Source organism: Carassius carassius, chromosome 3 (assembly GCF_963082965.1).
Source record: "Carassius carassius chromosome 3, fCarCar2.1, whole genome shotgun sequence".
NCBI classification, from domain to species: domain Eukaryota; kingdom Metazoa; phylum Chordata; class Actinopteri; order Cypriniformes; family Cyprinidae; genus Carassius; species Carassius carassius.
In genome coordinates, this window is record NC_081757.1 from 4,262,695 (window position 1) to 4,278,934 (window position 16,240).

General features: G+C 37.9%; 1 protein-coding gene across 1 annotated transcript in view; it reads right to left on the reverse strand.

The window, feature by feature from the left end:
- LOC132116569 (very long-chain specific acyl-CoA dehydrogenase, mitochondrial-like) overlaps nucleotides 1-12,940 on the reverse strand; it is a 34,122-nt gene extending 21,182 nt beyond the window's left edge. The window contains exons 1-8 of the mRNA XM_059525448.1: nucleotides 12,617-12,940; nucleotides 12,123-12,192; nucleotides 11,262-11,336; nucleotides 10,322-10,394; nucleotides 10,007-10,071; nucleotides 9,586-9,720; nucleotides 9,325-9,469; nucleotides 7,085-7,214 (exon numbers count right to left, since the gene is read on the reverse strand). Of these exons, the coding sequence (XP_059381431.1) occupies nucleotides 7,085-7,214; nucleotides 9,325-9,469; nucleotides 9,586-9,720; nucleotides 10,007-10,071; nucleotides 10,322-10,394; nucleotides 11,262-11,336; nucleotides 12,123-12,192; nucleotides 12,617-12,690 (767 nt within the window). The 5' untranslated portion in view covers nucleotides 12,691-12,940. The remainder of the gene's footprint in view (nucleotides 1-7,084; nucleotides 7,215-9,324; nucleotides 9,470-9,585; nucleotides 9,721-10,006; nucleotides 10,072-10,321; nucleotides 10,395-11,261; nucleotides 11,337-12,122; nucleotides 12,193-12,616) is intronic.
- Between the last annotated feature and the right edge of the window lie 3,300 nt (nucleotides 12,941-16,240).

Sequence of the window (16,240 nt, forward strand, 5' to 3'; positions counted from 1 at the left end):
TACAAGACAATATTTTCAGATTTATATTTGACAAACTGAACGCACTAAATTTATAAAGATCTACTAACACAAAATTTGGCTTTCCTTAAGTAGTACCTCTAATATCAATGTCCAATTCAGCACATCCTCTGCCGCAGCAGAAAAACCAAGGCACGAAATGGGCTGAAGGCATAGTATTGCTATGTGCATTGTCCTATTTGTCACTATTTGATGGTCTATAAAAAAAAAGACTGGTATTGTAAAAAAAAAAAAAAAAAAAGGTGTTAAAAATGTGGCTTTCATATTGGCAGTATGCCATATTTCAAGACCTTAGGTCTCTTTAACGCACATTCTGTGGCAGCCATGAAACCACACTGTGAAATGGGCTGATAATACTTGGCTCAATTTGAATTGTCCTATATGCTAAGTATAATGGTTTCTCGTGCACACATAAAAGTCACACACCTCATCAAGCTGCACAGTTTGATTGTATCAAGGCATGTGTGGCAAAGTTTTATACTTAATGTCAGAGTTTTAGAAAATCCCTCTAGTATGGAAGTAAAATAATGACTTATGTCTTTGAAACAAAAAAGCATGCTGAATAGCACTAACTGAAAAATAATGCATTGCATTAACAGTACTTGCATTTTAATGCCTTGTATTTCCAGGGCTTGCATTGTTAGGTCCTGAAATTTTATATAGTTGTTCATTTAAGCTGTGAATATTTCAATTGAAAATATTTCACACACCTTTTCATAATTAAAAAATCAATAATTCATATTCACGTTCCAGAATTCACTTCCAAAATATTAAATCGGTTAAAAAAATACGATGTATAATATTCGACAGGCAAATTTCGGTCCATTTTATTTCACTTTCCAAATTCGCTTCCACAAATTCAGTGGTTAAAATTCGGCAGATAATTCGCCCTTTCACATCCGGGAGCTGCAGGAATAGCAGTAGAGCACAGAGGCATGATCTCCAACTGCTGTCAGTCGCTCCCCAGCAGGTGGTGCAAGCGGCTGTTATATAAGGCCAAAGCAACAGGTGGATTAAGTAATACAGTTACAAAAACTGATCTGCAGAAATTAAGCAAGCGCTAGGTAGAAGTTTTGATTATCGGGGCATGTGGAAAAGCTGATTGTGCGTATGTTTATTTCAACCTCTTTGCTGTTACCAAGTAAGCAGCATTCAAAGGAGATTATAATGGTGTTTTACCCAACGCTGAATTACAGAACTAACATTACATCTAAGGAAGACACATATTGCTTTCGGTTGTTTAGTTTCCGTAACTTTGTGTCATGGCTTTTGCGTGCTGAGCTGTAATACTGGGGATCCCCTCACGTCACACTCCAGGATTCCCCAATGACGAGTAATGCTTCTCAGTCAAATAATACTGTGATATAAGACCTCAGATCTCAGAATACATTTTATTGATGATTATGCAAACTATATACAGGCAAGCAAATGGGGTCAAAAAGAATCCAATGCGCTGCATTTTCTTTATAATTGATTTCCATTACCGCTGATCTATAAAGTCGACAGTCACACAAAGATATCAATACCACGATTAGTTTTAACAATATGCAACCAATTTATATTAACATAAAAAAAATGAGTTAAAAACAATCTAGGTATATTCTGAGAATTTAAACTGAAGAAATTATTGACGTGCTACCGCACCCAAGGGACCGTCTGACAATTCCACTGACTGGGTTAAAAGGTCCAATGTGTTTTAATTAAAATTTTAAATAACACAGTCAAATTCTTAATCTTGTATTTCTCATAGTGATTTTCTACAGGTGAGATTTTGCCAATACCTCCCTTCATATATTTACAGTATACAATTATTTACATATTAAAGATCCCTGGAAAGGGTTTTCATGTTCCAACAGTTGTAGTAGGCTACATTGCTAGATACAAGACTGACTTACTAGGGATGGGCGTTTTCCACAAATATCACATTCGAATATTTGAGCAAAAAAAAAAGAATATTTGAATATTTGTTCATTTAAATTAAGTTTAATGAGTCAGACGTTATTTTTCAGCAACATTTGTTTTCGTCATTTTGAACAAGCTTACACACAATAAGCTTGAACATTACACATTGTGTTTTGTAGCTGAAAACCTTTAACAATGCGTGCAAACAGCAGGGGAAGTCGTGGCCTAATGGTTAGAGAGTCGGACTCCCAATCGAAAGGTTGTGAGTTCGAGTCCCGGGCCGGCAGGAATTGTGGGTGGGGGGAGTGCATGTACAGTGCATAAATGGCTGCCCACTGCTCCGGGTGTGTGCTCACAGTGTGTGTGTGTGTTCACTGCTCTGTGTGTGTGCATTTCGGATGGGTTAAATGCAGAGCACAAATTCTGAGTATGGGTCACCATACTTGGCTGAATGTCACTTCACTTTCACTTTCACTTTCACAAATAAAAGTACAGGGTAAAGCAGCCTGCAGCAATTATATTGTACACTTAACTTTTAAACTGTCAGCAAATCTTTTTTGCTTTTTTTTATTGTTTTACATGTTCTTGTTAAGAAACACGGACATGTAAACATGATCGGGGGAAAGTCGGCTCCTTAGTCTGTTAACAATAAGGCCGGCCGCGGAGAAAACGTGCTCTGATGGCACAGACGTTGTCGGGACTCACAATAACGGTGTGCTAAGCGAATATGTTTTGTGAAGCGCTTCGTGTTTTCGTTTCACCACTGAATGGGATCCTCATCTGGTGGAATACATGGCTCCAGCAAGAACTGCTCCCACTCGTCTCGGCTGAACTCTCTGTAATCATCGCTGAAGAACTGGCTCAGTCTTTTCCAACGAGTGGACATTGCATCTTCTTCATCGTGACGACTGCATCCGCACCACTCGCATCAAGGAAAATGTTATGATAATGTTCAAAAAAAGTGTTTTTTTCTTACTTCTCTCATGTTTCCATCGAGAAACCTGAGATGTTTGTGCCAAGGGTCTAGGGCAGACGCGAGAAGAGGAGTTTTCACTGCATTCTCCGAGTTAGCGGTGTTTATTCGTTGCTTGAGAGATGCCGCAACAATGTTCTTGAATTCCGTCACTTTCTTGATTCTCCACGGCATATTTGAAGTAGAAGACCGCAGTTCTTAGGGGGCGTTCACATATCGCGTCTTTTGCATGCTCATTTTCGTTATTTCCAATGTAGGCACGCGATATGCGCGCTCATAATGGAAGCGATGTGGTCGCGATGCGCACGCGGTGCGACGCGGCCGTTTTTTCCAGGCGCATCCGCACTGCATCGAGTTAAAAACATCTCAACTTTCAGAATGCCACAAGTGCACCGCAGGTCATGTGACAAGAACTAAACATTCAGCTTCATCCTTTCCCTGAACGTTGAAAGCTCAGCCAAGATGAAGGACCAGCTGATCATAGCTGTATATGGATTGCCACTTTGAAAGTGAAGTGAGTGAAGTGACATTCAGCCAAGTATGGTGACCCACACTCAGAATTTGTGCTCTGCATTTAACCCATCCGAAGTGCACACACACAGAGCAGTGAACACACACACACACTGTGAGCACACACCCGGAGCAGTGGGCAGCCATTTATGCTGCGGCGCCCGGGGAGCAGTTGGGGGTTCAATGCCTTGCTCAAGGGCAGCTAAGTCGTGGTATTGAAGGTGGAGAGAGAACTGTACATGCACTCCCCCCACCCACAATTCCTGCCGGCCCGGGACTCGAACTCACAACCTTTTTTGATTGGGAGTCCGACTCTCTAACCATTAGGCCACGACTTCCCTTTGACATAAACTTAGTATCAGAGCTACTGAAACCGATTTTTTTTTTGTGCTGCAAATCCATTTATCCTTTGCTGAAATTTCCGCGTCTTCATGGAGAGAGCGCGTCATTGTTGCTTAGCCTCAGGAGAGCTTCTGCCCGAGCGCTTTGGAAAAAAGGAGAAAGCGGCGCGCATAGCCTTTTCCACGCGTTATTAGGCGCGATATGTGAATGGCCCCTTATTCATTCATTAATTATTTTTTAAATAAATTAAATTATTTTATATATATAACATGCACTTTTTCTTGTTCCGTAACTTGCGTTCATATCCTCATCTGTCTGTATATAGTTTGCATCATCAGTCAGATGTGAGTTTTGTCTTTTAATCGCTGTCACTGTTAGTGCGCTGAGACACGTAATGTGTTTTCTTTTCTTTAACAGATTTCTGAGGGAAACCGCGTGAAACCTTGAGCGTTCGTTCATATTTTACATCTGCTTAACTTAGGGCTGTCGCGGTTAAGAAATTTCCCCTGCGGTTATTATGGGTGGCTCAATAGCGCGATATGCGGTATTACCGCAGTTTTTTTTTTTTTTTTTTTTTTTTAACATACCTAATTTATCCTGACAGAGAGACACGTTTTAAAACATTTTTGTTTATTGTTAAATTCCAAACAGCAACAAGAACATGCGTTTTCCAATAAAATTTTTTGAAGAAATCAAAGAGTTCTAACATGTATTAAACGTATTTGCGCGCGACTTTGAACAGCAGCGGAAATCTAGACTGATTATCGCGGCACTGGCACACCAGGACAGTGGATTCGCGCTGGAGTCGATGCACTCCTCAATCAGATAGCATGTGAGCTCGTTATCTGCTCACGCTCTCTTGGGTATGGGCACTGACGCGGAGTTTGTCCGTGACTTCAGCAGGTATGCCTGTTACTTTCACGGCTGTATTTTACAGATTTCACAAAGGTTTCAGCTACTCCTAACTGTCGGCCGGTCTCAGCTGTTCTTTTTGATGTTGCTCCGCAACCTGATGCTTGAGGGGGCAGCTGCGCTGGATGACAGGCGACATTCTAAAACGCTTAACATGGCTTAATGTACTATTAACAGACCAAACTCACTAAAAATCATACTAATAAAGTATACTATCTATAAAAAATCAGATGATCCCTGAATATGAACGCATTTAATAACACGTTAAGCCTTTTCCTCCCATAAAAAACCGTTATAAGAAAACGCTTAATGTACTAAGACAGTGATTTTAAAAAACCAAACTCACTAAACATTATACTAATAAAGTATAGTATACGATGTACAAAAAAAAAAAAACAGATGATCCCTGATTATGAATGGAAGTCGTTTAATAACACGTTAAGCCTTATGATGGTTTTCTATGAGAGGAAAAGGCTTAACGTGTTATTAAACGCGTTGAATTCATACTCAGGGATCATCTGATTTTTTGTAGATAGTATACTTTATTAATATGATGTTTAGTGAGTTTGGTCTGTTAATATTACTGTATTAGTAGCCTACATTAAACCACGTTAAGCGTTTTTCACATTAAGCATTTTAGAATGTCCCGATGACCTCAAATTAGATGTATTGCCGCGTCACAGGAACGTTTTTGCAGCACATTTTGCATATCGGCTCATCTATATTTGCTGGCTCGCCTTTTTCATTGGGTTGAAAGCCAAAATGTTCCCAAACTGGCGACGTGACATTAGGTTTTGGGACGAGATCGAGCGCCTCAAAAAAAACGAAGCACCATAAAGCTACAAAGGCTCGCAAGAAAACCATATTGTATCATTAATTTATTTAACATTGAATGCACAGTGACAAACTGAAAAAAAAACAAGGCCACAGCCTCATTAAAAAAAAAAAAAAAAAAAAAAAAAAAAACTTAACACTGCGGTTGCCGCGGTTTCTGCGGTTGCTATCTTTCCTCTGCGGTTTGCTTGTCAATAGCGCGGTATTACAATATTGCGGTTATCGCGACAGCCCTAGCTTAACTGTCTATATAGTTTGCATAATCATCAATAAAATGTATTCTGAGATCTGAGGTCTTATATCACAGTATTATTTGACTGAGAAGCATTACTCGTCATTGGGGAATCCTGGAGTGTGACGTGAGGGGATCCCCAGTATTACAGCTCAGCACGCAAAAGCCATGACACAAAGTTACGGAAACTAAACAACCGAAAGCAATATGTGTCTTCCTTAGATGTAATGTTAGTTCTGTAATTCAGCGTTGGGTAAAACACCATTATAATCTCCTTTGAATGCTGCTTACTTGGTAACAGCAAAGAGGTTGAAATAAACATACGCACAATCAGCTTTTCCACATGCCCCGATAATCAAAACTTCTACCTAGCGCTTGCTTAATTTCTGCAGATCAGTTTTTGTAACTGTATTACTTAATCCACCTGTTGCTTTGGCCTTATATAACAGCCGCTTGCACCACCTGCTGGGGAGCGACTGACAGCAGTTGGAGATCATGCCTCTGTGCTCTACTGCTATTCCTGCAGCTCCCGGATGTGAAAGGGCGAATTATCTGCCGAATTTTAACCACTGAATTTGTGGAAGCGAATTTGGAAAGTGAAATAAAATGGACCGAAATTTGCCTGTCGAATATTATATCGTATTTTTTAACCGATTTAATATTTTGGAAGTGAATTCTGGAACGTGAATATGAATTATTGATTTTTTAATTATGAAAAAGTGTGTGAAATATTTTTAATTGAAATATTCACAGCTTAAACGAACAACTATATTAAATTTCAGGACCTAAAGATGCAAGCCCTGGAAATACAAGGCATTAAAATGCAAGTACTGTTAATGCAATGCATTATTTTTTCAGATAGTGCTATTCAGCATGCTTTTTTGTTTCAAAGACATAAGTCATTATTTTACTTCCATACTCTAGCCTTCAGTATGAGCAATAAAAAACAAAATGTTAAGCTCCACTAAGTACAACAGTTTCTCACACTACTAAACTTAGTATATTTAGTTCCTCATATGCATTTATGAGTTGCCAAAATGCAATGTGTAAATTCTCTGGTTGTTAGACTTCAGTGAAGAGCACACATGAAAGATACAGATATCTTTGATACAGAAATCACATCGTCATACCAAGATAACAAGACCCCACACAAGTACACAATCGGCTCACTGACCAGAAACACTGTTCTGAATGACTGTACAGCTGAGAGAGGCAATTAACAGTAATATGGCATGATCCAGCTGGACATGGACAGGCCATGTGTACTCATGATGCCCCCTAGTGGCTGCAAAATAGGTGAACATCCTTGCCACCCAAACTGGTTGTTTAGGTGTATTTGTAAAGAGTAAGATCACACACACCTGATCCAGATCTTGCTTCCATTCATGGTGTAGTACTGGCCGCAGGGGGAACGAACTGCACTGGTTTTAATGGAGGCTGCATCAGAACCACTGGCTGGTTCAGTAAGACAGAAGGCGGCAACGTGCTCTCCTACCAGAAACACACAAGACAAAGAGTTATTCTTTAATAAACAAACAATATTAAAGGGATAGTTTACCAAATAATACAAATTCTGGCAAATTCATCTACTTACCCTCAAATTGTTCCGAACCTGTATGAATTTCTTTCTTCTTCTGAACACAGAAGATATTTTAAAGAATGCGGGTAAACAGTTTCTGGTCCCCAATGACTGTCATGTTTTTTTTTTTTTAAAACCACACTACCTAAGTCAGTGGGGACCAGCAACTGTTTGGTTACCCACAGTCTTAAAAATATCTTCTTTCATGTTCAACAGAAGAAACTCGTAGATCACATGATTTAGAACAACCCGAGGGTGAGTAAACGATGACAGAATATTTCTTTTGGGGTGAACCATCTTGAACCATTCTCTTGGTCGGCGTTACGTCACAAATCATGTGAACTGCATAGCAACAAGCCCCCGCCGTGTTTGAAGGGTAAAACAAACCGAAGGCAATCAAGGCAAAGCCCGAGGAAAATCAAAAAGGTATCTATTCACAGAAGTTTTGTTGTGGATTATGTCAGTTATGGATACTAACGGACTACTTTGTATTAATGATGAATGATATCTGTGTATGCGAATGTATGTCAGTGGTGAGAAGTGAAGTGAATGTAATAAAACACTCATGTAAAGCGCTTTGTGACTAACGTTAGCTAACGTTACATGTATGTGAAAGGCGCTAGCAGCTATACAAATACAGATCTTCTTTCTTCTATTACAGAATGTCTTATCAATATATAGAAAGTCTACTTGCGCCTGCATTGACCAGGTACCACAGAAATCTGTCGCTTGTAGGTTTAACGTTACAATCTTGTCCCTATCGACATCCAGCTGAGTCCTGGGAGAACAACCCAAAGGCATGGCCCAGGCTCGAGTATCCAGACATTTACAATTACCTCATCAAATCCCCTGGTGTGAACACCATGTGTACATACCATGTGTCCTACACTTGCAGTCATGTTTAAATACCCATCAAGCGTCGATTACATTAACTGTTCATTTAGAAAAAAAAAAATGTTTATTCAAAAGCACTGTGTTACACAATGGCTGTAATGAGCTCAGTCTGTCAGTGGCACAGCTTGTACAGTGTCAGTGAGGGACACGGTTTTTTCAAAAAAGCAAAAATAGACTAACTGCAGAAACGTATCTTATTCCCCACACAACTAGTGCATTTCATTGTTGCTTATCAGTGTAGAGCTGCCGACCATTATGCATAGCAATGTCATAACATAGCAACAGAAAATTGAGTGGCCATCTCTGCAGTGGTATTATTTTGTTATTCTTTGATTTGCCGAATCATTGCTAATTTTTTAGGCATGATTCTCGGCAGTTTTCTCGACATATCTGCGCTCATTTGTCTTCCGCTTCGTGTTGCTTAATGGCGAGCGCTTGTTTGTTTTACCCTTCGCCGCGGTTGCTATGCGCGCGCAGTGCATTATGGGAGTAAAAGTCCCGGATGTCCGACCTCGAGAATACCATTATGAGTTGTCACCCATTATGGGGTTTTCAATGTCAGATTCTTACCATTTTTGATTTGGTCTGCTAATCTTAAATGTTTGGTCACAATGTTTGAATATTTGTAAAAAGTGTAGTTACTGTGCACTTCATTAAATTTAGTCTAGTTTGCATTCATTTTCATATTAATATAATAGTCGGTTTGGTGTGCATTGACATTTAACTTTTTTTTTTTTAATAATTAAAGATTATTTCTCATACTATTGTGCATTATTTGTTTATAACGCCTTAAAACATAAATGCATTATATGAAGTGTATTCAAACTACTTGGTTAACCGCTACTACAATAATTACTCGTAAGCCAATATTTCACAATCATGACAGCCATTCCATTTGGAAGATTTGTGGCCAACTTTGTGTGTAAATAAGTAAATGTATCTTTCTAAAATACAGGACGAAATACTCACAAATAAATTCACAAAATTATTCAAGTAAGCAATACTGACAGTATAAGAACACATTAAAAATATGCACAAATATATTGGTAATTAATCATTTATATGTTAATTTGAAGTCACACAGCTAAACATTGCAGCAGTTGTTGTGTGCGATCTTCACTCACTCACCAGTGGCCAGCTTTGGAAGGTACTTCTCTTTCTGCTGGGGGTTACCAAAAAGCAGGATGCCTTTGAAGCCAATGGACTGATGGGCACCAAGAGTGATGCCCACACCCAGATCATGCATCCCGACAATCTCCACCAGCCTGGCGTACTGTAAACACAGAAGGTACATGCATACATTTAATGTCTATCTATAGATTTCTGTTTGTTTATATCTCCACCTCCTACCCAAATAAAAGAAACATGAGAATAGATCAGTGGTCTTACCTGTGTGTTGGTGAGGCCTACACCACCAAGATCTGCAGGCACCTGAAGACCAAAAGCTCCCATCTCCTTCAGGCCTTCCATTGTGTGCTCCTCCACTTTCTCCAGAGCATCATTCTTCATGGGGTCATTCACTTCCTGGAAACACAGAAGGGCACATTGCACAGAAAATGAAAAAGACAGTTACTATAGTGGATCAACGCATGTCAGCTGTGAGCTACAGTTTTAACATTTAACATTTCTTTAGTGTAAAGATTGTATCAATATTGTTTTGTCCTCTTATGGGACACTTCCTCAAGTTTAATTCTGAGCTTAATTTTCTCACATTCGTCCATGGCCCACTGTTTTCATATATTTAGGGAAATCAGTCTATAAAAGCAAAATTATTTATTCTAAAACAGAAGTGTAGGTGCATTAAACTTACCTCAAAAAACTTACTGCATGGCCCAACCAACTCCTTGAGAAACTGTGACTGCTCTTCATTGAGCACTACATCAATGAATGTAAAAATATTCAGGGAATAAATACAGTAAACACACACTGAGCAACACTGAAGTGTAAGGATAATGCGTAACAACACTACAACAAAACCCAATACTATAACATTTAAAAACAAAAATCAGTCTATAATCAACCTCTCCAGTGTTTAAAATATAACATCCGGTGATATTATAAAATAACACCGGACCATATCAAAGCAATGCATTGAAAAAATACTTAAGCATGGGTCTTTAGTCACCTGAGGGAAAGGGGAACACCTGAGAAGTGCTGATTTGCCCTTTGAAAATGTTCACAGCGAAGGACTTTGACTCCTGAGGGGAAACAGTTATGAGTGTCTTATAGTAAAATAACAATACTGTCTCTTTATGTGACTCTGGACCACAAAACCAGTCTTAAGTGTCAATTTTTTCAAAATGTAATTTATAAATCATCTGAAAGCTGAACAAATAAGCTTTACATTGATGTTAGTTTAGGGCAATATTTGGCCGAGATACAACTATTAGAAAATCTGGAATCAGTGCAAAAAAAAATGTAAATACTCAGAAAATTGCCTTTCAAGTTTTCCAAATGAATTCTTAGCAATGCATATTACTAATAAAAAATTACGTTTTGTTATATTTACGGTAAGACATTTACAAAATATGTTCATGGAACATGATCTTTATTTAATATCCTTATGATTTTTGGCATAAAAGGAAAATCGATAATTTTGACCCATTCAATGTTTTTTTGACTATTGATACAAATACACCCCAGTGACTTAAATAAAAATAAATTAAATTAAATTAAAAATTATTAAAAAATTTAATTTAATTTAAATTTAATTAAATTAATGCATTTAGCAGACGCTTTTATCCAGAGCGACTTACAGTGCATTCAGGCTATAAATTTTTACCCATCATGTGTTCCCGGGGAATCGAACCCCCAACCTTTGCAATGCTCTACCAATTCAGGAACACTTAAGATTTAACACTTAAGGAACACTTAACAGACTTAAGACTGGTTTAGTGGTCAAGGGTCACATATTATAAAAGATCAAAAAGTGTGCATCTTATTTGTCTTAAGATAAGAGAGTTAAAATAAATCAGAATGAAAAAGTAGCATTTGTCGTTAATCACAAGATCTTCCTCTCAAATCACTGCAAAATGTGTCTGAATCCAGCACATAAACTCACGCACCACATTGGCCGCTTTATCAACCTTCTCAGCTGTCATGGTGGCGTCACTGCCAACTACATTCTTGTCCAGAACAGCCTTGGTAAAAATAACAACAGAAAGTTGCTGGTTTGTTTATATGCATGCAACAAAACTACACAGAAATCTACAGTACTCGCATTTTCTCAGTACTGAATATCCATTATGCTAACATTGCTTATGACTTATTTTGTTAGTTTAAATAAAAGCAAATCTAAAATAATGAACTAGATGAATGTTGAATGAAGGTTTTCACTTTTGGTATAGCCAGTGCTTTCGAAGCTCTTCTGCTTGGTGGGTTCAAGTACAACGTGACAAAGTGACATACTGTAAAGATCCATGTCCATGGCTTGGCATTGTGACAAAAAAAGATGCCAAGTAGAGCAAAGAGCAATGACTTAGATCATAAAACCCTTCATTATAAACCTTCCCTCCCACATACAAACAAATAACATCCCCATACATAACCCATGATAAATCAACAATAATAACATTTTTATAGTTTCCATACCAAATATTTATTCTGACACAGTCAGAGCATCTGATTTCTGTGTAGGTCAACCACAACATTTACATAACACGTAAGACAACATTGCGAAACGCCTACTGCCAAGCTCCTGTGTGTCATGTGAACTTGGACTTGAACTTTACTCCAGATTCATATTAATGGGTGTCTGAGCACAAACACCTGTTTTTTTTTCCACAGTGCATGACCGGATAGGCTACAGCATGATCAGGTGTGTCAGTTCTGGTCACAAAGTACTTGAACTGACTCTGTGACATAACCTAGGTTTAAAACAATATGGAAATTAATACATTATATTGATGCACAGCAATATGTCTCACCTCTGCGGCCTGGCTCGCATAAAAACGAGCATTTTGCACAGTCACAATAGATCCAGTTTGGCATTGCACTCTGATAAAAGAAAAGAGAAAGTCAGAAAAAAATAATTTAATTGATATAACAGTCATATATTGTCTTTACCTCTTCTGCATGTTTCATATTAATAGATCTAAATTCGAATTGCTTTATTTCAGTTGTGGTTATAGTATTTTTAGAGACGCCTATGCTAACTGACATCATCATGTGTGTTAATTTCACTATTGTTTTCCGGAATAACGTTACTTCTTTCAGATTGGTCAGTGGCGTCATCCTGCGGTCAAACTGCCCATTGAACTATAATAGAGAACATTAAAGAGAAAAATAAGCTAATTCGGGGGTCAATTTCAAGATATTTTAGCTTCTGTATATTCCATTTTTTCTTGGAATCGAATCTAATAACTAACGATTACTAATTACTAACAAGAATGAGCTCGAGCTGAATGAAAACGAGTCTCACCGTGTGATCGCTGGCTGTAGACGGAGGACAGAGTTGCAGATCGCAGGACTTTGAGTAACTTTACGCAGCAACATAATTACGATTAGGCCGAGATTCTCCTCTTTCTTGCCGAGCGTTGTTTATCTCAAGTGTCAAGCTTTGCCTATGGATTGAGGACAAATGGAAAAAAGTCACAAAATGCCGGCTAGAGGTAAACGAGTTCTGGAATGAGTGTGCTACAGTGCAGCAGGAGCTGTTTTATTTCGCCCTCGACCGGTGTAGCAGTCGATTTTGTTCCCCTCGGAATGTTTGTTTCCCTTACGCAAACATACTACAATTCTTGCGTAGTTGCCGAGTTACCATACGTACGATCAGAGCTAGCGTGCGCAAGCAGCAAGCGCGAGTGGATGTACGGCAAGTCAAATGGTTCAAAATACCGCCCTAAAGCCTAAACTTGTAAATAGTTTTAAGACGAGAGGTTTTTCAACTTGAAATGTATTTCCTTTTTTTCAATCAGGTTTATTTACCGATTTCAGTGTCATGCTTGAGGCTTTGGCGAATCTGTATTATACTGTCGTATACTTATTCATTTATTTTATTTTTTATTATGTGCCTTGCTGTATGCACTGAAAGCTTTTTTTGTGTGGTGTGTGCAAAACATGCATTAGAATAAATATACAATGAACCATAAATGTTGTGTATAAATCAGAACCCTATGCACACATGAAATTTTTAATTGATACTTATTTTTTTCCTTCATTCAATAAACTACAAACCTGGTTAACTCTGTGCCTTGGTCAGTAAGAATGATCTTTGGTGCCTCAAACATGTGAAATAAATTAATGCAGTACACAACTCCTTCATATTTATTATCTATTTTGTGTAATGGTCAATAAATGTGCTCATTTATATTGTTGGTCCTGGTGACTTTCCCCACTAAATTCATCCTAGCTGTTAACATAACATAATCAGTTTATATGTCTCACAGCAATGTTGAAAAGGAAAACATTTAGCATCCTTTTTACCCATTTATCAATGTCCAACCCCATTCCAGGCCAGTAGAAACAAGCTGAAATGGCAAGCTTGCTTTTTTTCTAATTCTAAAATAAAAATTGGCTGGCCTCTTTTTGTCCAGCAACCACTTCTTCTAAACTTTACATTGTTTTTTTAGGAGATGTGATCAAGTTTGCCATCTATTGAAATAGCTTAATTGTTAAAATCTAAACAAATAACCTGCAATGAGGTTCTAAAGGCCCAATTGAAGAAATGCACCCATGTAAACTGAAATTAGAAAACAGGTCATTGTCAATATGCTAGTGTCTTGACAAGCACTGACTTTTTGTTATTATCAAGTCTTGGTGTGTCACTATAGGCTTGAACTATATGAGGAACTATATGACACTGTATCAGTAAGAAGGTAAACCGGTTAATCAAATAGAATATTAGTTCAAATGTATTGTTGCTCTATATGGAAACAATAATATAATACCCTGAGTTTGGACGTCAGCACGGACAGATTACACTAATTTGCAATGGAAAAATTAAACTGCAAAAACTCGGACATAAGACAAAAACAAAGGAACAATTGCAAGATGAATAAAAAAAATACAACATTATCTGGAGTGTGAGAATCATTTAAAAAAATACAACATTTACTGGAGTGTGAGAATCATTTTACTATGCTGTAGTGTAGCAAGATATTTGTCTCTTTTTGCTTTCCTTACGTCCAATTGTGTTTGGTGTATTTGCATGCTGCAGTGCTGCCAAATCCGTCGAATTTAGACTACTTTGGGAAATGTTTGATCAATTATTTGGTCTGTTTGTTTTGCACAGACCTGGCAACCCGAGGGGAAAGAGGAATCCCAGAGGGGAACAGAATCGACCGGCTCTTCCCACCGCAGACCACAGTGTTGCCAAGTCCGCTTATTATACACGACTTTGGGCTTGTTTTTCTGTAAAGTCGCTTACAAATATTGGTAGTCGCGGCTCGCGTTTTTTTGGGCTTGTTTCTAAAGTGTAGTTGCTTATTTTGGCTTGTTCCCAGCTCCATAATATGTTATCAAGCAGATATTTTCAATATGTTATTTAAACGTAGGAGTTCTAGCCTGTACTCTGTCCCTCCCTTTTAGGAGACAGCAGAGTTTTTTCCCACCCATATCCTGCTTCTAAATGGCTCTGACCCAGATGGTAACGAGTACTAGCAAATCAGAGGCAGAGCAGGTCAAAGTGTTTTTGACGTAATCTTTAAATAAATGCGCGCGAGTTGCGACTGATGGTGACTGACTGGACTGTATGAGTTTTTTTTTTTTAATGCAACAATAAATTAAAAATTTGTGAATTCAGGGTAATATTTAGTTGTGTGTGCAAATTTTAATTATCAGATGTTTACTGTGTATATAATGTACTCGGTACATCAGTCTATATTTGATATCCCATCAGTTTTCTAATGTTAGAAGGTGGTTTAACACCCTCTTGTGGTCATTGTCCTGAAGCTCAGTTTACCAATCTGTCCACATGGATTTAAATTGACAATCTGTACCCACAATTTAAAAATCCGTCCCCACGAATTGTAAAACCGTGCACACAGTTTATTCATTTTTCTCTTCCCAGAACATGGGGGGGGGGGGGGGGTTCCTTTGAAAAAGTCGCTTGTTTTGGGCTTGTTTTCACAGGCCTGGTTGCTTATTTGTCTCGCGAGATCTGGCAACACTGGCAGACCAGTGACCCTCCTCCTGTGGACGGTGACGCGATACAAACACTTCTGCTACAAAACACGTTTGAAATAGCGCTAAAAATACATAAACTAATCTTAAACGAGATGATCCACTGCACAGCTTACCGACTACCGGGAGTACACATCCATTACTTTAGTGCTAAGGGAAGAGTCATGTAACGGTAATGCTGCTGATCGCAGTTCAGCGTTTACAGACACTTCGGGGGAGGTGCTACAACACGGCTGAAGGGTTCGTGTCACAGAGAAGCTGATCCATTATATTTTTGTAACAAGATTTTGCATTAAATAAGGTAAAATAGTATACCGTTCCATGTATATTAATTAAACTGCATAGGATATATAAAGGGATTACATTTCCTCTGTACTGACATCATGTCATAATATAAAATAAATTATAAATTGTAGTAAATGTAGTGTAATGTAGTAAAAAATCTTAAATATATAACTTATATAAAATAAAATAACTGAATTAAAATGCCAAATACTTTAAAAACTTTTTATTCAAAAATGTCACTTCCATTTTTAATTTTAAAATTTATTTTTTAATGTTTTTTTTTAGATCATTTTCTGTACATGCCTATAGAAATCTATATTAAAAAAGGCTATTAAACATTTCCACAGTTGAACACAATGACCCAGAAGCAAAACCCTCATGTTATTCCAAATCGGCATGCTGCTTAATTCTTTTTTTAAAGTTAAATAGAAAATTTAAATCTAGGTGGCAGTTTGTGACAAAGCCTGTTAAACTGCAAAAGTGAAAAGCACGCTAGTAAATTCTTAAGTTTAATTTGCAATTAATAAAAAAAAAATCTGCTTAATGATACAAACCACATTTGACGTCATTGAAATCACAATGCCATTAATTCTGGCACTTGTTGTTGTAGATGATCCCAAAGTGACAGTTTGATTAT